The 24,133-nt window shown below is 43.8% G+C and overlaps 1 protein-coding gene and 1 long non-coding RNA gene across 3 annotated transcripts in view; one reads left to right on the forward strand and one right to left on the reverse strand.

Moving 5' to 3' along the window:
• Nucleotides 1-6,190: 6,190 nt before the first annotated feature.
• On the forward strand, nucleotides 6,191-11,073 carry LOC311517498. Its single transcript, XR_014710725.1, has 3 exons — nucleotides 6,191-6,278; nucleotides 8,156-8,284; nucleotides 10,701-11,073. It is a non-coding gene; the product is annotated as an uncharacterized lncRNA (long non-coding RNA).
• A 7,045-nt stretch (nucleotides 11,074-18,118) lies between these two features.
• KCNK5 (potassium two pore domain channel subfamily K member 5) overlaps nucleotides 18,119-24,133 on the reverse strand; it is a 63,517-nt gene continuing 57,502 nt past the window's right edge. For both annotated transcript variants that reach the window (XM_084623971.1, XM_084623972.1), the window contains one exon: nucleotides 18,119-23,555. In XM_084623971.1, coding sequence (XP_084480097.1) covers nucleotides 22,735-23,555 — 821 coding nt within the window. In that variant the 3' untranslated portion in view covers nucleotides 18,119-22,734. The remainder of the gene's footprint in view (nucleotides 23,556-24,133) is intronic.

Below are 24,133 nucleotides of genomic sequence, written 5' to 3' on the forward strand. Positions count from 1 at the left end.
CCTACTGCTCAGTCGTCTTTAAAAATCAGCTCAAGCGGCAGGGTGCAGATTTGGATTCTGAACAGCTCAGAATTTTGGGGTGTTCAGACTCAAGGTAGTGGCTTGGGTCTGCCTCTAAAACAGTTGGAATATCCTGGCACTTACCAGCAGTAGTTATATTTTGCTGTGTGTTTATGTTTCATGTTAAAGTACAAATGTCTCAAGGGAATAATGCATGTAGGAACTTCTACAGGAGCTAAAGTCCAACATCAACCTCTAGCTAGTATTATAAGAATGAACAAACCTACTTTGACAAAATTTATAAGATCGTAGGACACTAACCTAGGGCCTGATCCTACTTAGCAGAGGGTGAGCATTAATTTAAAGGGACATCTGTTGTTTGATGCATTCTGTTCAGATTCCTGTAGGGAATTATTAAAAACCATTTGATCTGCTGAAAAGTAGAATATGTTTTCAAACAACGCTCCTGCAAAGGTTCATTCACTGTGATGTAACAATCAGATTTTGCACTATGAATAAAAACACTGGGAGGTGCCACCTCTAAAAAAATAACTGTCAATGTTTTTTTCATACGGTTATCCTTCATTTCACGCAAATCTTCAAAGCCTCTCTATGTAACTCCTGCAGATTTCAGTGTGCTTGCAGAATTGGCCCTCTAATCCTAACCATACTGATGAAAACACCTTTTGTATGTTTGTCTCATTGTCTTTTAGACTGTAATCTCCTGGGGTGAGGGGAAAGGGGGGCAGGGGAGTGCTGTGTTCTCTCTTTTATTTGGGAAGTTCCTAGCTAATTGTGGGCACTACAAAAAACAAATAATAAATGCACTGAATTGCAGCAGGTTACTAGACAAAGGGAGGTTGGATTCTCTTTTTCCTTGTGATAGTAACTTTTGTTCATTGACTATGAACGTTAAATGTGAATTATTCATGAGTTAGGAGTAATAATGAGGTATTAAAACAATGAGGTAATTAGGCTGCACTAGGTAGGCCCTGACTGGACCTTGGCATTCAACTCTTGGCACCACATTAAAGAAAAAAGTTTTGCTGTGAAGAGATGAGAGGCAAAACTATCAGTGGTTTGAAAAACATAGTTGCAGGAAAAGTTGCAAAAATCTAGGCATGTTGCGTTTAGGCCTTGTCTTTGTCGCAGACTTATCTAGAGTTAAGGAGAAAACCCACTGTTAAACATGGTCCGCTCTCCCACATCAACAAGCCTCTATTTGTACCACATGACAAGGCACCCACCATGCCCTGAGGTACAGGGCAGACCTTGAGTGAGCTTATTCCAGATGTTGCTAAGCCCTGAGATATCTGCAGGGAAAACACAACCGCGGCCAGTCACAAGAATAGATACTTCATGATCCCTCAGTTACTTCCCATAAGCCTCCTGGGCACCGTCTCCTGCATACTATCTTTGCCATTTACCTGTGGTCTGATCCCTGACTGGAAGTGGTCTGCCTTCATAGGCCTCTGCTCACCATCCTTTAGCTTCATTTATCTCCAGTGTTTAATACAGCAGAACGGTGCCTACTCAGATGCCCAGGTATCAGTGTGTAGTCACCTGGCAGGAGAATCAGACCAGAATGTTGATACAGCTCTGGGCTGAAGCAACCAAAACCGCTGACTTTTAACTCCTCAAAGAAGAACCTCAAGGTGAGGTACCAGAAGGCCAATCCAGGACTACCTGACAACATGTTTATTTCATGAGGAACTGGACCGTGTTCTGAGAAGCATGCCGTGTATAGAGCCTGATTTCAGCATGGACTTAGCTGTGGAGCCAGGATGGGTGTATGTTTAGAACTTAGATGTCTGAGAAGACATGCTCCACCCCACCAGACAGCCCTAAAAGGGTTGGTGGGTAATGACACTAGGTTGAGAGATGATCTCAACCACAAATCACAGGAACTCTTTCCTGACCCAGACCAGGAAGAGCGCAGTGGAGTGGAAAGGCATCACACAGAAGAACTAGGAGAGGACGTAGTCTCTCTGCCAAGTAAAACGGGCACAGACACCTCTGTTGTTATGAAGGATATTACAAAATATTTGGGTGGGTTTTACCTCTAATCCTAGCTGCTGCTTCAGCTGGGGGCAAATGCTGTCATTACACTTGTCCATCCATCCATCCATCCATCCTGACAATGCTGCTTAAAATGGTGTGCAAGTGAATTAAAACCCATCTGCAAACCAGCATCTTATAGCAGCTGAATGCAATAATATTTTCTTAATGAAAAAACATTCATAGGAAAGTAAAAAGCTTCTTGACTATACCTAAGTCCAGGCAAAATGTAGCTTGCCAGAACACACTACCATCCAAATATACCTGCATGTTCAGGCACATTCCCACTAGCGTAGAAGTCAGTTTATTGCTGATCTGCTTTTTGGTCCATTCCTGGAGGTTCCTCCCTCTCCCCCCCCGGCTCACTAAATATTACAGGCAGTCTCTGAGATTCCTTGGTAAAACAAGCCTCCCTCTGCCACCATTATAACTTGCAATCCCTGTCCAGTCACTTATCAGTTTATCTGTCACAAGAAATAGGAAGATTTCCTTTGCATGTAGAGAAAGTCTTCTCCCTAAGGAATAACTGGGCCCTTTTCCATTCTGGAATCTGAAGCAGCATGGTGTCTTGTAAGGTTGCAGCTGCCTGAAAGAGGTTTAATATAATCCCCATTGCCACTCTGTCAGCCAGGACATGGTACTCTCTCCTGTGCCCACCCCCCACCCTCCTTTTCCAAAAAGAGGTTTTTTGGGAGATTTGAAAAATAAAATCAACGCCCCATTTAATTTTCTGAGAAAATTCCTTTAGAAAGATTCACAGCTTGCAGGCGTTTGTTGCGTGAAAGAACCAGAAAAGAGAGTGGCATTCTTCTGAGGTAGCAGTTGCTACTTTTTAGTTGTGGCTGTATACACGGAGTGTGGAAATAGGGAGTCAAGGACATGCCCAGTCTTTTCTTTCCTCGCTCAGGACCAAGTAAGACAGAAATAGTCTCACTGAGGGATGGGAGGCCAACTAGGAGACCACTCAGTGTCAGTGACAGGCTTCAGAAATTGAGTTCAACATCATGGAGGACCAGAGATGATGTAACAATGGAGGTGCAAAAGGACTGCTCCATCTGATCAGAAAAGCCAATGGAGTTGAAGGAGAAGCAATAAGAAGTTGGAAGAAAAACAAAGAAGGAGAATAAGGTGTCTGAGGAGAAGTTGCTGGCGGAGTATCTCCACCATGATTGTGAGATGAGAGAGCAAGACATAGAGTTTCAAATGGGACATATTTGAGAGACTATTTGGGCCCATGAACCAATGGGGGTGAATCCACATGGTAGGGTCTCCTTGTTGAAACAGTCCAGACTTCCAGAAGATCATGGATCCTTATGCATCCAATGTAGGTGTCCATGAATATGGTGCAGTAATCTACAAGGATCTGCATAATGAAGGAATAGTATCCTTTCCTGTTAATGTACTTAATTCCTTGACATGGTGAGCATAGGATGGATATATATGAGTCCCATCAATCACGCTACATAGTTTGGGAATCACATCTGTTCAAACCCCAAAATTATTTCAGGATTATTTCCATTTTTTCCACCCCAGGGGAAAGCACAGCATTAATTGCCTTGAAAACCTCCAGCACCATGGATTCATCTACCCTGAACTGATTACTGGCAGATCTGTAACAGTCTGGGGTTGCCAACTTCCACAGGGAGGTAGCAACACAATTCTGGATTGTTAGTGGCTGCCGCTCTTGCATCTGGAAGTTCTGCTGCTCCAGGGCTGGGGCAAGCTCCTTACACAGCTCCAAAGAGAGTGGCTTTTCATATGCAAAAGTTCGGGCCCCACTGCTGCGCATCCCATGTTTTCATCAGAATGCAGTCCCGCTACTGTGTGCTTGTGCTCCTGGTTCAGAAGAGGTGGTCTGCATTGGGAGCATCTGCCATGGGAACCTGCCTCTGCTCAGTCCATCTGTTCATGGTCCCCATCTCTTATTGTTGTGCTCCTGCTGCCTCCATCTTCTCTGGTCTAAAAGCAGCCTCTGAAACACCTTCCACCATCTCTTGGCATCTCTCTGTGAAGGCACAAAAAAAACCCATTGCCTCCATTGAAAGCTGCAGCCGTTGGTCTGGGTTACTGGGGCAAGGAGGAGCCAGACCTTTGACACGTAACAGCACACCACCACACCAGTTGGGTCCTGCCAGGAAATGAATTTCCTGTACCTAGTTGATTTTCTCTCTCAATCTCCTGACTGGGCAGACAAGTTGCCCCACAACACCCTGTGAATGAGAACAGAGAGCAACACAGCGAGTTGTAGCACTATCAATCTCAGGAAATGCACCCAGATAGTTGTGTTCCGTATCCCAGCCACATACAGCACCAGAGCGGATGAAAGACCTAACAGCAGAGTGCTTATGTCAACCATATGGTTATATTAAAGTCAGTTATGCAACTGCTTACTGACTAACCCTCAATCACTTAACCAGCGGGGACCTAGCCTTAGACAGACTGAAATATACTGGGGGCAAACTTGATATTTGCCTACACATACATTAATGAACGTTAAAGCTACACAACAGGACCTCACAGCTATCTGTCAGAACTGGGTACAAGACATCTTATTTTCTTTTAAGAAGCTGGGTCATCCACATTGTATGTTGGAGAACAGAGGGTTGGAGCTTGAAGGGTTTCTTGTTCCTGATCTGGGATCTGTATTCAACCATGCTGCTTTGTTTTGATGAGTTCTGTTTTTAGTTCCTTATTGTTATGGTGTCCCGACCACTCCAGGCCCTGGGCAGCCAGAAACTGAAAGATATAATTATAAGAATGAGGACAGGAACCAATTATTTCCCCTTTCTAACAAGGTCAGGAAATGGTAATTAAAATAAACTTCAGTTAGAAAAATGGAGTTTGCCTATTAGGAAATACTTAAGAACAATTTTACCTGTTGGAAAAACCTGCCAAGATCACTGGAGTTAATCAAGGCTAAGGTTGCACCCTCATGGTCAGGGCCATCTCAGAGAGAACCCATGGTTGCAAGGGGTTGTGAGTTGGGGAGGGGTCACTCACAGGGAGACAGCCTGACATGCTCCTCACTCCTCCAAGTCCCATACCACCTCAGTCTGAGGAAGCGGAGCCTGTGCTACACTTCCTGGACCCCAAGTCTGCTTGTTTCCAGACTCTACCTAGACTCTAGACCTGGCCTAAGAAAGTTTCCACCCCACACCAGTGAGAGGCAAGGCAGGTGAGAAGGAAGTGGCTGCAGGGAAGGAGATAATTTGATGTTTTGTTTTGGGAAGTAGTGGTGGGAATAAGGGTCCTTTCCTCAATGGCTCCCAGTTGCCTTACTTTCTCCCTACTCAGGGTTTCTTTTGTGCCCTTCCCAGCTACTTCCTCCTGTTCCTCGTCTCCTTTACAGGTGTTCTCCAGGCTCCTCCCCACCCTTCCCAGCTGCTGCTGCTTCCTCTGGCTCACTCCTATTTGGCCACTTCATGCTGAACCTGATATGAAGCTCCTCAGGAACCACTATCTTCATGCTACTGCTGCTTTCTGTTCCTGTCCCAGAACTCCCCTCCCTTCAGGTAGCCTCTCCTCAGTCAGTCTGCCCTGTTCCCAGTCTACCCTGCACCCTCTCTCTTCCCCAGTCACAGGCAACCTGACCTAATCTGTGGAAGTTATAAGTGTTTTCGTTAAATAAATAAGACACTATTTGAATTATAAACTCCTTATTTAGGGATACTGAACTCTGTTCTGCCATGAAGCATGAGAGATAACTGGCTAACCCACTGGAACCCCCTTCCAACGGACTCTAACTGTGCTGATTCCCTGCAAAAGGAAGGTACATCCTCTATGAAGAGCATACAACTCAGCCTTTCATTAGAAGTCTGGTTAGTGGAGACATTCAGCACAGGAATGCGGGCTTGATATCGTTTTCATTTCACCCTGAGGATTAAATTTAGTGTCTTACGTAGCACAGACCACAAACAATTCCTGACATCCATCCAAGGGATCCCTAAAGGTCCTGTTACATTGGCATGTATAAGAAATAAATGCAATACGGAGGGGAAGTATCGGTGGGGTTTTCAAGCATCGTACAGAATCTTACCACCAGTATTTCATAGCATAAAAGCTCGCAATGCAAATTGACTGGGTTACGCTGGCTGCTTCTGACTCTCATCCCTTCTCTTTGTTTTCATTCTCTAGGTCATCCTGTCTTCAATGAATAAGCAGGCACATTTTGCTCCGTTCATTTTCTTTTCCTTTGTTGAATTGCTGATTTGGAGCCAAAGGTTTGTTTGTGCAGGTGACAATTTAGCTGCCTATTTTGTGCTACAAAGACACCAATTTAGATCCCATCCACACTACAACTGCAATTATGTCAGCAGAGCTGAATACAAGGTAGTTCAATGTACCCCTTTCTTGAGCTTTAGCATGATTCTTAAAATAGAAGTAGGTCTCATCTACACTCCAGAAGGGGAACTGTGCTTTAAACCAGGTTGGGGCTGAGGTGGTGGGAGGAGGGAGCCCTGTGAAAGAGAGGTGGTGAGGAGTTCAGGTTTGGTGGCAGACGGGGGCTGCAGGGGGATGGAGCAAGGGCAAGTGGGGCTGAAAAAGAAGCAAATTCACTCAAAATAGGCAAGGCCCTTCTGTGAAAGCCATTTCAGGTAACACCAGACCCACTGGCAAACGATTAGATGTGCCCTTAACTCAGTTGCTGGCCCGGTGTACATAGGGTCCAAAAAGTCAGAATATGTCTATGCTATCTTTTCTTAATCATGAGACTGCCAGAATCAAACCCACAATGGATAAAATAACATGTATGTGCATTGGTGTCCTTAATGGAGAGAACCCCAAAACTGTTCAGCTGTGTGGCATGGGCTGCATATTGCTAACAGAGAGTAGCCTCTGATTCAAGCAGTAAGATCCTGTGCTTTTAGAACAGGAGAATCCAAGTATGGGCTCTGCTGTCAGTGTGCAATGCCAAGTGGCCATGGTGGGCTGCATAATAGGGACAGTTACTAAAGACAAGATGGGTGAGGTAGCATCTTTTAGGAGATCAACTTCTGTTGAAAGAAAAGGAGTACTTGTGGCACCTTAGAGACTAACCAATTTATTTGAAAAGAGGCTGTGAGTGGGTCACAAAAATTAGTGTGTGTTACAAAAATCTGTAACCCACTAACCCTCTATTTTTGTCCTCTGACTGCAGAGGTGCTAACGGGCCATTCCATCTTGAATGGTCCCTCACAATATGGGTTATTTACTTGTGCTAAACAATCTGGTCCACAGCATTTAGCTGTGATGCTCAGAGTACTTTCTGAGACCTGAAGAAGCTCTGGGTGGCTTGAAAGCTCGTCTCTCTCATCAACAGAAGTTGGTCCAATAAAAGATAGTACCTCACCAAGCTGTTTCTCTTATATCTTGGGACCAACATGGCTACAACTACCCTGCATAGGGACAAGCACGGCATACTTATGCAGAAAAAGAACAGGAGGACTTGTGGCACCTTAGAGACTAACCAATTTATTTGAGCATAAGCTTTCGTGAGCTACAGCTCATGAAATACATCACTTTGGATGCATTTTGTGAGCTGTAGCTCACGAAAGCTTATGCTCAAATAAATTGGTTAGTCTCTAAGGTGCCACAAGTCCTCCTTTTCTTTTTGCGAATACAGACTAACACAGCTGCTACTCTGATACTTATGTGGTTACAGGAATTGTTATAGGATAGGATAAATGCAGCACAGCAGAGGAAAGGGAAATTAGGATGCACAGGCAAGGGGAACATATTGATGGGAGCTGAAAGAGAAAGACAGGGGCCTTTCACAGCAGTAATATCCCTCTTTAAAGAAGAGCCTGGGTGATTACTGCATGAAGTCCACACGTAATAGCTTTTGGAAGTGGTCACTGACCTCTTAGTCCTAGGTCTTGTGGTTTTTGAAAGAATGAACATTTAAAGTAAATAAACTTTGACAGTCTCTGAGCCTTTTCCTCCCTTTCCCCTTCTCCTTCTCTTGGCCAAGGGAAGATAAGTTTATCACAAACATTTCCAAGACGATACATTGTATGAATGCACAAGGTCACATATTGTGTCGGAAAGCAGCAATTTATAAAGGCAAGCAAATTTTAAGCTTTAATCCGTTTTTTCCTCTTTTTAAAATCTCTAACAGATCAAGTATTTTGAGATAGAAAACAACGTCTCTCATGCCTGGGCATTTTTAGGGATTGGCAGTGTCACTCTGCCTGGAATGGCTCACAACGATGAGTGCCTACCACAGGGCAGACACCCCACACTGATGGTATGTTCTATAATTAGATTTCCCCAAGCCAGTAACAAATGTGAACTCCTGAATCACTATAATAGTCTCACCGTTCCCTTACCCCAGACCAATCTGAATCTTAGATCTCACACGAAAACAACACCTGTGTAGCCACTCCTGTAATAAACTAACAAAGGTTTATTAACTCGGAAAAATAAAATGTTATTTACAGGTTATAGCAAGCAAACACATCTGTGATTCCTAAAGATGACAGATGTGTTAGTCTATCAATTCAAGATGTCTTTCAGGGCAGATCCAGGGGGTAACTTTTGGGGATCTTTGCGTCAGGTTAGAATCTCTGGCCCTGAGAGTTCACCCAGCAAAGGGATGGGAAATTTTCCTGATGTCTTTATTTTATTTCCTTTGTTAAGCCTCCAAATGCATAGGATGAGCTTCCTTGCACATAGCATTTCCAAGGTGCGATAGCCATTAACCAATCCTTCATACTGTGATGTTCCTTGATGGCCCATCTGATTTTGATAGCTCTTCAAGTGATGGTCCCTATTGTATTCCACTGAGGGTTATGTGCATGTGCCATGTGGCTGGAGTTGGACCTTTTCTGTAGTGTCTGTAGGGCCACGAATGTGCCCTTGCATTGCTTCATGGTTTCACCAGAGGTGATAAAGGGTAGGGTGGACCGACCACATCTTCAGTTCCTTCTCACTGCTGCATAGTCTGAGTCAGAGCTTTTGCTTTTCTCTCATCCTTGGTGACACACTTTCCAAACTTTCCAGAAAAACTGTTTTTGTTCTTGTACATAATTAGGATTTTACTGATTTTGTGGTAGCTTTAGTGTTCATAGTAATCTTTGTAGGATTAAGGATTTTGGGATGTCACTTCAGTGGTTCCCCCCCCGAATCATCCCTCCCCTAGAACTTGTCTGGGTACTGGATTATGACGACAAGATTCAAGGTCTGCGCTTCCTGCCCTGATGTCCTTGCTCTTTTTCACTCATTGACTAGCATCAACGCTGTCTGTACTGCTTGGGGGAAGCCCACATCACATCCAGGTGTAGTATCTGCCTCTCCTTCCCTGCCCTACACCTTAAGAAGCACCTCATGGAGGTTGCCATGAGGCCTCAATCAGATCCTGGCCAAGGGACCCCCTCTGGACATCGGCGTGAGCAGTCCAGGAGTGCACCTCCTACCACCGAGTCCCAGTCCAGTTCCGCTGATACCAGCGTTATAGATCCCATGTTGGGGCCTAGCCATGAACCATGGAAGGATGCGCACAATTATGGCAGTAAGTCTTCTTCCATACCCAAGAAAGACACTGCACCATCCATGAGTTCCGGCCACCCAGGAGGGGTGTGTTCCAAGGCTCACAAGAGCAAGAAGTCGTTGCATCATTTGCCGGATCCGCTGGTCCCAGTTCCTGAATCGCACACCCCTCCATCATCAGCTCGGCCAGCACTGTGTGAATTGTCAGTCCCTAGGCAGGTCCCCGTACTGGCTCCGGTTCTACCTGTGGACTGGGTGCCATTGATGATTCGCCTGCTCTGCTTCTGTTTTAGTTACTCTATTTAGCTGTATTTCCACCTTTCCTCAGCTCAGGAATCAGCTTCCTTTAAATCTCCTATGATGTTGTATGCTGGGCTTATAGCACAGATTCTCTGACAGCTTACTTCTGTGAACAGCTTCATGTGAGACACACCCTCCCCCCTTCCATGCACATGACCCCTCTCAATCCTCCCCTCCCTCCCCCCCTTGGTTCTAGAAAAGCTTTCATGTGGCCCATCAGGAAAGGCTCCACAGAGTACAGCCTAAGAAAGGAAAGCAGGTCTTTGATCTCATGAATTACTTTCCTGTTCCTCACTCCTTTCTGCTTCCTCAAGTACCTCCTGTCTCTTTTCCCATTGGTGGTTACAACATTCCCTACTAGGCTTGACCCTTAGCTGCTTATTTCTACAGACAGGCAGGCAAGCAACTATAGGAAAGAAGAGTCATAATCACATGACCAGCAAGCATGGTGTGGTATGTGCTTTGAGAGCCTGTGATCTATCCCACCTACCTGCCAATACTGAACTGTTCTCCATGGTATATTTATTAGTCCAGTCTAAGTGGGTTTTTTTGTTTGTTTGTTCTATGACTCAAAGGATGGGGCTTCCACTTTCTGTTGGGAAATCATGGAAGAGAATAGCAGGTCTCTCATAAATCGCTGCTTCTTAGTTTTATCAGAGCCCTCCTTGTGAACCCTTCTGATTTGCTTTGGGGTAAGCCACAACCACTGCATCACTTTATAACAGCAGATGGCCATAAAATTAGTCACAGTAAGCAGTGTTCCCACACAAATGCTCAAGGCATATTGCTTATTGCTAGTTTTTCATTCATTTCCCATTTTAGTCAGAAATGAAAAATCATGTCAATTTCCTTACTAAATTTGCCTTCTTTTCCAGCTGTGCCAGAGGTGGAGCTGGCAGTGGTCCCAGCCTGAAAGGAGTAGAAAAATATTGGAGGAGGCTGTCTGTGCCTGGAGTCTCGAGCTGCGCCCCCATTTTTCCACCGACTGCAAACATACAGGAGATAAGCAACAGGTCTGGGGGTTGCATGGGAAGAACAGCCTTGGCATTATAAATGAAACCCTATCATCTTACCTCACAGGGTGTGGAGGTTAAATCCAATCTGAGAAATACAGCATTCATTTCTGGCGGTAAAAACATAGCCAGCCACATGCAGGAAGGCAAAGAGGAAGTTTTCATTAGGTGGTCTCTGCTTTTTTTTTTTTAGTAGCTGCTTTCTAGTTTTTATGAGACTTTCTGTAGACCTGCATCCAGGGGAACAAATTGATTCCCTCCACACTTTTGACCATACATATTTTTTTGTCCCGTCCACAGACAGGGTGTATGGTTGGGATAAGTGCTTCTCTGACCCCAGCATAGTTTTAAGCATAAGTATAGGCAGTGCTCGGCCCATAGATAGGCCCAAGAGTTTTTAAAAGCTGTGATCTGAAAAGCATTAGAAAATAATTACAATATTTCCTTATAAATCCAGAAACTGACTAGAAAGGTGTAAACAGAGATGCAATCAACAAGTGCCTTAAGCCATAGAACCTATAGGACCATGTAAGGACTCTGATCAGGGTAGATTGGCACTCCTTTTTTTCAGTGTAGGCCTGTGCTCCTTTGAAAGAAGAGGTGATGCATTGAGTACAATTAAAGGCAGAGTGCATTGTACTGCAGTGCACTCAGGCTTAGGCAGAATGAGAGATAGGTTTGGGGATTCTTTGTTATTTCTCAAAAATAGTAGACTTGGCTGGAAAAAAAAATCAATGTTTTTCTCCCATGAACAATTATGGGGAAAATGCCCATTTGAGTTTTCTCAGTAAAAAAGTTGTTTTCTGTGAGAAATTTTAAAACATTTTTAAATGGAACGTTAAATCAAAATGAATTTTGTTTTTCAATTTTTGGAAATCAAAAGATTTCAGTTTTACCTTTTCAGATTGCCTCCCCCGAAAAAATCCAAAACCTGAAAATGGAAAACTCCTATTTTTTTCGCAAAAAGAAAAGGAGGACTTGTGGCACCTTCGAGACTAACAAATTTATTTGAGCATATGCTTTAGTGAACTACAGCTCACTTCATCGGATGCATTCAGTGGAAAATACAGTGAGGAGATTTATATACATAGAGAACATGAAACAATGGATGTTACCATACAGACTGTAACCAGAGTGATCAGGTAAGGTTAGCTATTACCAGCAGGAGAGCAGGGTGGGGGGGCAACCTTTTGTAGTGATAATCAAGGTGGGCCATTTCCAGCAGTTAACAGGAACGTCTGAGGAGCGGGGGGGGGGGGGGGGAAATAAACATGGGGAAATAGTTTTATTTTGTGTTATGACACATCCACTTCCAGTCTTTATTCAAGCCTAAATTAATTGTATCCAGTTTGCAAATTAATTCCAATTCAGCAGTCTCTCCTTGGAGTCTCTTTTTGAAGTTTTTTTGTTGAAGAATTGCCACTTTAGGTCTGTAATCGAGTGACCAAAGAGATTGAAGTGTTCTCCAACTGGTTTTTTAATGTTATAATTCTTGACATCTGATTTGTGTCCATTTATTCTTTTACATAGAAACAGTCCAGTTTGACTACAGCCAAGCTCTTTGATACAACTGCATTTACTCCAACCCCTCAGACAGAGACAAACACCTACAAGATCTCTATCAAGCATTCTTACAACTACAGTACCCACCTGCTGAAGTGAAGAAACAGATTGACAGAGCCAGAAGAGTACCCAGAAGTTACCTACCCAGAAGGCCCAACAAAGAAAATAACAGAACGCCACTAGCCATCACCTTCAGCCCCGAACTAAAACCTCTCCAACGCATCATCAAGGATCTACAACCTATCTTGAAGGATGACCCATCACTCTCACAGATCTTGGGAGACAAGCCAGTCCTTGCCTACAGACAGCCCCTCAACCTGAAGCAAATACTCACCAGCAACCACACACCACACAACAAAAACACTTACTCAGGAACCTATCCTTGCAACAAAGCCCGTTGCCAACTGTGTCCACATATCTATTCAGGGGACACCATCATAGGGCCTAATCACATCAGCCACACTATCAGAGGCTCGTTCACCTGCACATCTACCAATGTGATATATACCATCATGTGCCAGCAATGCCCCTCTGCCATGTACTTTGGTCAAACTGGACAGTCTCTATGTAAAAGAATAAATGGACACAAATCAGATGTCAAGAATTATAACATTCAAAAACCGGCTGGAGAACACCTCAATCTCTTTGGTTACTCGATTACAGACCTAAAATTGGCAATTCTTCAACAAAAAAACTTCAGAAACAGACTCCAATGAGAGACTGCTGAATTGGAATTAATTTGCAAACTGGATACAATTAACTTAGGCTTGAATAAAGACTGGGAGTGGATGTGTCATTACACAAAGTAAAACGATTTCCCCATGTTTATTCCCCCCTCCCCCCGACTGTTCCTCAGCGGTTCTTGTCAACTGCTGGAAATGGCCCACCTTGATTATCACTACAAAAGGTTTCCCCCTTCCTCCCCTCCCACCCCGCTCTCCTGCTGGTAATAGCTCACCTTACCTGGTCACTCTGGTTACAGTGTGTATGGTAACACCCATTGTTTCATATTCTCTATGTATATAAATCTCCCCACTGTATTTTCCACTGAATGCATCCTATGAAGTGAGCTGTAGCTCACGAAAGCTTATGCTCAAATAAATTGGTTAGTCTCGAAGGTGCCACAAGTACTCCTTTTCTTTTTGCGAATACAGACTAACACGGCTGCTGCTCTGAAACCATCATATTGTTTTGGTTTCCAAAAACTGAAAGAAATTTCATTTCTAAATTATCCAAAAATGTGTTTAATTTCAAAACATCAATTCAAATTTAAAAAAAAAATGTTTTGAATTTACACAGTTACACCGTTATTCCAAACAACTATAGACTTTTCCAGTAAGAAAATTAAAATATTTCATCAAAATTTTCCTGTAGAAATGCCAGTGTCAACAAAAACTACATTTTCTCATGGAAGTTTTTCAGTCAACTTTTTGTTTTTTGATGATCTCTAATAATATCTGACAACTAGTCTGATCAATATTTTTAAAATAAAATAGTTTTTGAAGATTGTCATATCTGGGGTCTTATACCATTCTTGACACCATTGTATTTGAGTAGCTAACACCAGCAGAAGATAAAACAGGTGTAAACCCACAGTCCAGTATGTCAACAGGATTCTGTCCATAAGTAATAGCTCAATTTGGAAATGTGAACATCAGAGAAAGGGCTTCCAGCCTGAAGTGGCTCAGCTTGTTTTCAAGTTCTGTTTGTGGGAGATGGTTTCTCTCTGAACTCTTTCTGCTCCCACTCTTCCTTCTGGGATTATCTTTTACCCCTTTTTATCTGGAATTGTTAATTTCTATGGCACTGAGCCCAGTTTTTGTATACATTTATAGCTGAAGTTTGTATTAGGCACAATACTATGCCCTGAAGACAGGATTTGTTTTTTGTCTAGTTATGATGTGAAACAAGGATATCCCATCCTGGTGCTGATTATATGATGGGACTTTTAATATCCACTTCCATCCCAGCCGCTTTGGTGGACTTCTACTCCTCCCTCCCCCGTGGTGGCCAAAGAAGCTTCTTTCAGTTTGATTTTCTTGAGAGTTTAGGGCAAGGGTGGGAGGAACGAATGCCTACTTGAGCAATGTCACAAAGGCAGCCTCTGTTCTGCTGGGAGGGTGCCTGCACATGCGTCAGCAGAAACGGAGCCAGATACCATGGGCAGGCTGGCGTCTGTCAACATGGAAACTGAACAATGTTCCCCCAAATACTTCAAATATCCCAGGCTGTGCAAAGTCTACAGGTAATAATTGAATCTAGACACCACAAGGTGAACAGCCAAAAGGACTCTAGGGAAAAGGAGGGGCTGAAAGCCTAATATCAGTATCAAGGGATGTACACTAGGAAGGGGTAGGGCAGACCTCCCAAGAGTCCCAGGTTTCATGGGATGGTCCTGCTTTGACCCACAAAATTCTCTCTCTCGGTTGAAGTGGCTCTTGTCCCGGAGAGTTGGCTAAACTCAGCTGCCCTTTGCAGCCAGGCCAAATCTGTATGTGCTGTGTTCCCATATATCGCATCGCAATGCCTTGAACAGGGAGCTGAGCCCAGCCAGTCCTGCAGGACTAAAGCTGCTGTAGTGTGGGGTGATTTGCTCTGCAACTCTCCTCCTCTCAACCCCCCGCCAGGCCTCCCAGCCCCAGATGGCAGGATCCCTGCTGCCTTACCAACTTGAAATGTTGAGAGTAATGATAGGCTCTATAGACTCTTCCTCCCCTCCTGCCTATATTCATGGCTGTCAGGGGTAAGACAGCTCTACAAGTTACACATCACAGGAGCAAGTGTGTCGGGGGCCAGGGGATGCTCCCCTCATTTACAGTGTCACCAACCCTCAGGACACCTTTGCAAGTCATGAGATTTCAGCCAGAGCTGAATGGAGCCAGTCCAGTGAGGACACCAGAAGCTCCAGCCCTGTGGAGCATTACAGCACTGGTCGGGAAGATGGGGGAACCCTCTGACTGGCTGGCTTCTCCACGGCCCCTGCCTCCCCCTCCTCTGCTCTCAGGAGCCAACACCATTCTTACAGAGGCCAAGAGGGGAGAGGACTGGGACACTGTGGGAGGGAGGGAGAGCAAGGGACCTGCAGCACGGGTGGAGGGGGTAGTGTCACACCCTGCCCAGGACGCAGTGAGAGCTGTCAGTCACAGCCACCCCAGGGCTGGAAGCTGGGCAGGATCCAACAGCTGTGGTTGCAGGGAAATGGACCTGATGCTGATGCAGGACAGGGACCAATTGGGAAGCGGACCAGTGGGGGCTCTTTCTGAGGTGCAGCCTCTACTCTGCAAAAACCCTGGATGTTTCATGTTATTAGAAAAATTTCCCCTAGATAGAGGCTCAAAAAAGAGGCTATATCCTGGAAAACCCAGATGTATTGTAACCCTAAGAGGGAACAGAAAGAGCTCTCCTCCCTGTCCTGTGAGTAACGGGGACAGCACCTCTCCCCTCCCTCCCTGCAACACCCACCCTGAGAAGCGGCAGAGGGGACCTCGCTGCAGTCCTCCTGCCCCTCCCCTGACCTGGGAAATGGGGGTTAAGCAACCCTGGAGCTGCAGGAGCAGAGAGGAGGCGGAGAAGTGGGGGAAACGGGGGCAGGATTGATTTGGGGGTGAGAGCTTCTGCCTTGGGGGATCAACATCACCTTACCTCAATACCTGTGGGGGAGCCGGCAACACGAATTGACTCAGACTGGGGATGGGCTGCCGGAGTTCAGAAACTAAAAACACAGACCCAAAGGCCCCCCCCCTTTTTTTTAAAGTCTCATGATTTAAGGTCTAGCTCATGATTTTTGAGTGGTTGGGGTAGGCAATACCACATCCCCTTTTCTTTCATTGTGCCCCCTCCTCAAGCCTGCCCTCAGCCAGACACCCTGCAGCAGGCACCTCCTCTTCCTCCCAGCCAAGTAGGAGCAGGAGCAGGAGACAGAAAAAGGAGGCAGCCTGGACACTTGTTCCTCATCCCAAACCCAAGAACCCCAACTACTCTCCCAGGTGCCTGGCAGCTTGTGATGGGAGACCCTGGGGAGCAGAGGGAGCCTGGGGTCAGCACTGGGCTCCTCACCTTGGGCCACCACTACACCACTCCCTCCTGGCTGCCGCAGGAGCGGAGACACAAAGGGCTGATGGATATCTGCACAATGTCCCCACGTGGCCGGGAGGCACAGCCACAAGCCGGGTGCCTGCCCACCGCTCAGCTGGATGGATGCATGCCAGAGAACCCAGCTGAAATGCAGGCAGTTGCGAGAAGGCTGTCCAAGGTGTGAGTTTGACAGGCCATACAGGACACCTGCCAGCCCTGTGTATTATGGGCAGGATTAAATTTTCCTCCCGTCTCCACTCATAAAACCACATTCCTCAGTAGTTACACAGAGTCCAGGCATGGTATGTAGGATCAGCTCCCTCATTCACACACTGACTCAGAGTGTAATTCCACCCATTTGCAAGAGAGAGAGGGGCAAAGTCTAATAAATATTGCACTTGCCTAGTAACCTTTCATTCAAGGGGTCTTATAGCACTATGTATCATCCATGTTTTACAGGAGTGTAAACACTGAGGCAAAGAGGTGAAGTGACTTGTTCAAAGATATATGATGAGTCAGCAGCAATCAAATAGAAACGAGACCCATGGCCCCGTTCTAGCCACTCGACAACACTACCTCATAGCAGCAGGGATGCCACCACATAAAAACTGGCAGGAGCACATCCCCAAACTTTCAGGCTCAAGGCTGGTTAGGGCCTTTTGGGGAGAGCACTCAAAGGAAATCACCGGTGTTACAGGCAGTTGTGTCTGAGATCCGAAAAGGTAAAACTTATCCTCACGAGTCAGTACTGAACAGTGTCCCAGTCTGGCACTTCCTGCCATCAACTGCTAGATGCTAAATAGCTGGAGAGTCAAATTGGCTATGTACATATCATACATATACCTATTAGGCCACATTCAGACTTGGGTGCCTAAAGTTAGGCATGTGCAGTAAGTGGCCTGATTTTTCTCAAGTGTTGGTCACCCCATCTCCCACTGATTTCTCTGGGAGCTGCTGGTGCTCAGTACATTAAACTGCTGGAGACAGAAAAATGCCGGTTAGGTCTTCTAGCCCATTCAATGGCCACTGGAGGATTGTTCCTACAGTTTTAATACAATTTTTTTTGTCATCTACCTCCCATTCAGACATTGTGGAGTGAAGGATTTGGAGAATGGTTGTGGGTACACAAGCATATCCATATGACCTTTTGGCTAGCCTTCCAAATGCTGACCTCTGTTCCAACATGCCTGTCCTTTTGACAGACTTTGCTCCCTCAAAGTACAGTGTGTTAACTTACAACTTGCTGTATCAGGGTTGTAGCTTTTTGGAACAAGACCAACCTTGTCTGTGAACTGCAATACAAATGTCTTGGTATCATAGAAATAAGACTCAGTTCCTTGATGACCTCTCTACTTCCCCCAATTATGTCTGAAGAAAACAACTTGTACAATTCACGTTTTATTGCAAAATATTAAAATAAATTACATTTGACACAGAGTTATCCAATATTTACATACATTGTGATTCCAGTGACCATCACCAAACAAACAAAGAACAAACAGATGATTTATTTGTTCATGTGACGGAGTGACAGAAATGAGATCACCAGGACTGTATAGACTTTAAAAATTAGGGACTCTTTCTTATATATATATATATATATTTTTTTATATATATATATATATATATAAGTTAAATGCATCACAATCAATAGACTGAAGCCTAGAAAGCAAGAAGAGTATAGAAAAGATAGAGCTCTCAGGCTCCTATTAAGGTCAACAGGCTTCTGTATTACTTTTTTGTTCCTATTTTACTGAGAATGTTGATATATTTTTTTATCTGTACCACTCAAATCAAATAGAGGAAAAAAAAATCACATCTTATGCAGGATGACAAGGTGTTTGTCAGTAAGCACTTGTTTTGGTTTTATGGTGTCCATTAAGTTTTGTGGCGTCCATTGGCAGCAATGGATTCACGTAAGCCCCCAGCACTGGAAGAACATGGCTCTTATTGTCTATTACTCAGCAGTTTCGTACCAATGTATCAGATTTGTTAGTCTGCCTGCCACAAAACACACACCCCACTGAAGTCCATTTAGTCACCCTCAAACCAGTCTAATTGGCGTGAGACAGAGGGGAGAGCTAAGTGGAAGATGAGGCTGCCTTGTCTTTTTAATTTGGATGTAGGAACAAAATTTTAAACATAACAAAGACCTGGCTGCTACTGCCAATGCCTTTGACAGCATTGGATCATCTTGGCAAATGGAAATCAGGCATGAAAGGGGAAACCATGCTCAGATATAATGGCCCAGAGGTGGCTGGAAATAGGTTAGCAGCCATTAGTCAGCTGGAAGGATATCCCCCCCTCCCTAAGTCTATATCTACCATAAATTTGGTTTTTTATTAAAGTTAGCCACTGACCACATAATCCCACCTATAAAACTGAAATTACTGAAGAACAAACCACAACCTCAGTTCACAAACCCCAGTGAAATTCTAAATGGTGGCAAACAGTAAAGTTACGTTTCCTTGAACTACTTCACATTATACAGAATTTTCCCCAAGCAGCATCTGGGAATTGAAACTAGCTATAGGCACTTTTATGTTGAAGAGCTAAAACACTGAACACGCTTCTGGTTCGCTACATGAGAATCAAAGGGCAAGAAGACAATGCTAGTTAAGGCCCCAGGATGTTGTTTTTCTTAAAACGTGGAAGACAGGTGGACAAAGAGGGCTGGCTGGCTTAGAACTCAAGCAATTCTGAGATGGCACCAGATCTGAAAAATACTTGGGGGTGGAGGGAAATCACCTCTTCGCTTTTGTGCTGGCCCTCTGCAATGTACCAATTAAATCCCAATTAATCTTCAGGTGCAAAGCAGGATTTAATTGGTGCATAGCCCTTGTGCTGGCCCACTGCAAAGAGGCGAATTTTGCCCAGTAGTGTTACAGTAAGGCACATGAATGGGTTGTCTTGAGTGAGGTGTGTTTATGTCTCCAAAAAAGAATTCTGTACTTAGTTCCATGGAAAGTTAATCAGCACCTGAAAATCCATGGTGTTTATAATGTAGGCTTTTATATACTATGTTGGGAAAGTCCAAATGAGGGCCATGTCAGCAGCTTGGCAGAAGGCAGAGAGCTGCACCTAACTTGATAACATGGAACAGATCACATCCCTCCACACCTTTAAAGACATAGCTGCAGTTTGATATGGAGATTGTGCAACATTCCATCTCAGTCAGAGCAGCCAAGAGAAGTGTCTGGGTCATGTAATTTCTATATTAAAGAGAAGCCACATTCTAAAGCTCCATGGACCACACTTCAGCTGCTCCTCTTCTCTGCTTAACACGGAATACCAAGATGGACTTGCTTCCTCCATCTTTTTCAGTGTGCCTTTCTCCCCAACCCTAACCCCGTAGTTAACTGTCACTAAAACTTTGCTCTTTGTGTCAACAATGGAAGACAAGCTGGAGAACAAGAAGAGTTTTTTGGAGTGGTGGGGTTTTTTTTTTTCTTTTTCTTTTAAGTGATATGCATTTCTTTAATGAGAATATTAGACCTGCCACAGTAAAAGTCACACCTCTATAAACGGAGCCCTGCCTCCCATTTCTTACGGTTGAAAACAACAAACAATAACAACAACACAGTGGCATCAAGATACAGTTATCATCCAAAACCCTCTACACAAGGATGCATACCTGAGGGGCTTGGAGTCATAATGAAAGGCTGTGAAAAGAAAACCTATTAGAACTCATCAAAACCTTCCTAGTACAGACACTCTTTTGCAACTGTTGCAAATCTGATCATCTAGTCATCAAGACTCCAAAAACCAGTAAAAGTATGAAATTACACCTTGAGTTAGATTCTCTCTTCAGCTATAATATTGTGAAGGTGGAATAACTGCTGAAACCAATTAAGTTAATTTCACATTTTTCCAACATTTTTAACAGAGCAGGATCTTGCTCTTGTTACAATTAGGTTACACACCTTCATGAACATAATACAATTATCCAAAGAGCAACCAATACAGACGTTCCTTGTTTTACAGTAGGTGGCTTCAGAACTTCTTGTCAACATGATATCTAACTGGAGTGCTGGGTTCCCACAGTTTCTCCTCCTAATGTGGAAGGAGACTCCCATGATTCAAGCAGCAATGAATATTTACAGTTATTAGTAAATTTAGTCCTTCAAGGTTAGGGTTACAAAATTCCATACAATCCTTCTCACCGAGTTCTAGAGGCAGCAATATTTATGTCTCTCCTTCCCAAATCCATATATTGCAGTTTTAACTGTTCTCTGAACTTTCAAAATTTCTAGGGCATCTTGGAATGATTTAGATATTATAAAACAAAAACTTGCCATTTTAAGTCCAAAGGTCTTGACAATTATCTGTTCTAAAATACTTTGGATACTGGGACACTGTCCTTTCCCCTCCCACAGCACACCCTCCTCTGCAGTGTCCCAGTATCCAGAGTAGCAGCACCTCTTGCCAACATGTAATCAAGAGCCTCATTTGAAAGAGTTTTACATGGTGTATGTGTGGATCTCTTTTTTAAAAAAAGGAAAGAAAAACATATTACCGTTTTCTTTTTTACTCAAAACATCTGGGGTTAACATTTTAAAAAAACAGCCCACATACCCCACAATCAACCAAAAGCTCTAATTAGAGGCAAGAGGTAAAAATTTCAGATGTGCTCAAGTGACTTAGGAGCCTGAGTCACTTTTGGAAAAAAGGGACTAAGGGCTTGTCTACACAGAATTAGCATGCAGCAAGCCAGGGTATAAATCTACAGTGCACCCGCTTGGTGCACACTAACTGGTCAAGTGGACCCTGCTACAACACACTAAAAGTTCCACAATACGCTTTCATATGGGAATATGTCAAAGCACACTAAAGAGATTTTAGTGCATGGTAACGGGTCCACATGGCCAGTTAGCATACAGCAAACTAGTACACTGCTGATTCACATTCTCATCTGTTACGCACTAATCCTCTGAGTAAACAATCCCTAAGTCACTGGCACTTCTGAAAATTTTACCCAAGGTCTACCATTACACAACCTTCTTGGAAGTGGGGCAGAACAACCATTGAATACCCAAGTGGGTTATGCTTTTAAAAATACCATAGTCAAAATGTGACTGTTTTTAAGACCATCTCAACTTCAAGTCTAATCTGAAGTACCAAGTTGGGGAGGTACAGCAAGAGTTTCTGAAACAGAGATAGTGATCATACTGTACAGGTTTCTGTAGCAGTTCTTCAGGTCCCTTTGACAGGCATTGCAACATTCAGACAGGATTTGCTACTCAAAAGGTGATTTTACTCAAAAGGACAGTTTAACTAAAACTTCATCTGTACAGACAAAGTGTATTCAAGTATTTTCTCTAGAATACAGACAGTGGAAGGACACTTTCCATGTAAAAAGTCTGTCATATCCTTTGTGCTCCTCTTTACTTTGATCAAGGTGGCTTCCCTCCCACCTCCTTCTTGCACAGTTCTTGGCTGCTGGACACAGTGAACTTTAGCCACAAGTGCTTTTCATGCCCCTAAAGATGATTTCATTCCAGGCAGGTTCTTGTTTGCTAAGCAGGCTCTCTTTAAGCCAGTTCCTTCGGTGTTTTTTAGTTTAATATTTTTGTTCATAAATTCACTGTTCACCATTTACTAACAGCACTGGCATAACCCAGAGAAACATCATGGTAGCTCTGAAGCTTCTTTACTCACCTCTGCCAATGCACCTCAACTCTGACCTTAAGTACATCCTGTTATTCCAGTCCCAAGCTTCTCTTGGAGATAGACTACCGGTTATGCCACATCTAGTGGTAGCAAGTTGGTGATGTGTGGCTAGGATAAGACCCCAAACTTATTTTCACTTGTGAGCTACGCAGAACTTGAATCCAGCTTTCTAGAGGTGAGAGGCTAGTGCAGTAATCTAACATGTTCTATATGCCTAAACCAGTTTGTCTGCAACTGTACAGTTTTACACCCAAATGAATTCTCCCATGAAAAGCATAATAAAAAAAATAGGTCCAGTGTAACAACTTTAGTCATTTCCTCCTGCTTTCTTCAAGAACTACAGAGTCCCAAGAGGAAGTAAGATACCTCAAGCTTTAAATTGTCATCTTGCAACTGTTCTAACATAGACAAGCAAAGCTGATTGGACTCCAAAAAACAAACAACTGTTGATGACGTTAAGACATAGGAGGTTTTTGGTTTGGGTGTTAGAAACAGGAGGTGCTAGTAATGAATCTGCCTTCCTCCTGCATAAATTTTGAATGACAGTATTAACCACCTTTAAAAAAACGTTGCCAAAATGCATGTTGCATCACGTTGTAGCCGTTACATTGTTTACTGTGTTGTACACATTCATCAGTTGTTTATAAGGCACAGAAATCTCCGACTCTTTACTGGCAAAGGTAGATTCGTCAGAGGATGGGAACTTCACCAGTTTTTTGGGAGTCTCTGGATCCTCTTCAAGATTGTCATCCATGGAGGACTTTGAAGTTTCCTCATCATCTGAAAGATCTTCCTCATTGTCTTCTTCCTCATTTGCAAAATTTATATTGGCACTCTCAAAGATTAAGGGTCGGTAATCCCTGGAGTCCCAAGCTTCCCCTTCTTCCTCGCTGATCCGGTCCAGCTGGTTTACAAATATGGTGCCCTCAAAGGGGCTGTCTCCAGTGCATTTGTCATTTACGTGCCTCATGATGTGACAGTTTTTGAGTCCTAGGGAAACCTTGTCATAATCGAATGATTTGCTCTTTGTGTATGTCACCAGGGCATCCTTGTGGGCATTCTGGATATTTGGTTTAGCATTTTCTGCTTTAATCATTTTGTCATTGCTTGTCTTCAGAGCCTTCTTCCCAATCTGCTTGATGAGATCATTGTAGGTCTCTTCCTTCTTGGAAAGGAAGCTGAAGATGTTCACATCCTTGGAGTTGCCCATCTGAAGGGCTTTTTTAGAGGGAGAGTGATTTTCAAAGGACTCTTTCCTTTTTTTCCTCCGTTTCTTGATTGCTTTGTGGACTTCCACAAACATGCTGACCTTCCAATTGACAAAGAGTGAAAGCCAAGCTAGGCCCAGGTAGATCCAGAACTCCACAAAATATCTGTAAAGGGCATGGTAATTCACGTCCGGGTTTACACCTATAAAGAATTCAAAACAAGAAAGGTTATATAACAAGAGTATACAAAGTTTAAAGAAGCTTTAGTCTGGATATAACTTGAAATCCAATGAAGAATCTTCAAGAGTTTTCAGACCACCATTTTCACACCTGTCTTCCAAGAGCAAAGCTGAAACAGAAAACATGTGGAGGTTTGCATTTAAACTCTCCTAGAATGAGCTACTGCATATGAATGATCTTTCTTTAAAAATGGGTTAGGGAGAAAGGACAATCTAGTTATCTAAAGCAGAAGTCAGTAATCAAGATTCTAGATTCTGTTTCAAACTCTCCTGGATGGTTTTGGACAAGCTATGCCCAAATTTTCAGGAGTGCCATCTAATTTAGGGCACTGAACTCTAGATATCTTGGGCTCAATATTCAGAGGTGCTGGTCACCCAGAGCTGTCACTGACTTTAGTTAAGTTATGAGCGCTTGGCACTTCTGGAGAGCAAATACAAACTCACCAAAGCAGAGCCTAGGTGGCTGAAGTTGGGCACCCAAGATTAAAGGTCACTCCTCAAAGATTAGGCCTCAACAACTCTGCCTCATTTTCTCTCATTT

This window comes from Lepidochelys olivacea, assembly GCF_965140295.1.
Source record: "Lepidochelys olivacea isolate rLepOli2 genome assembly, chromosome: 3".
NCBI lineage: Eukaryota > Metazoa > Chordata > Testudines > Cheloniidae > Lepidochelys > Lepidochelys olivacea.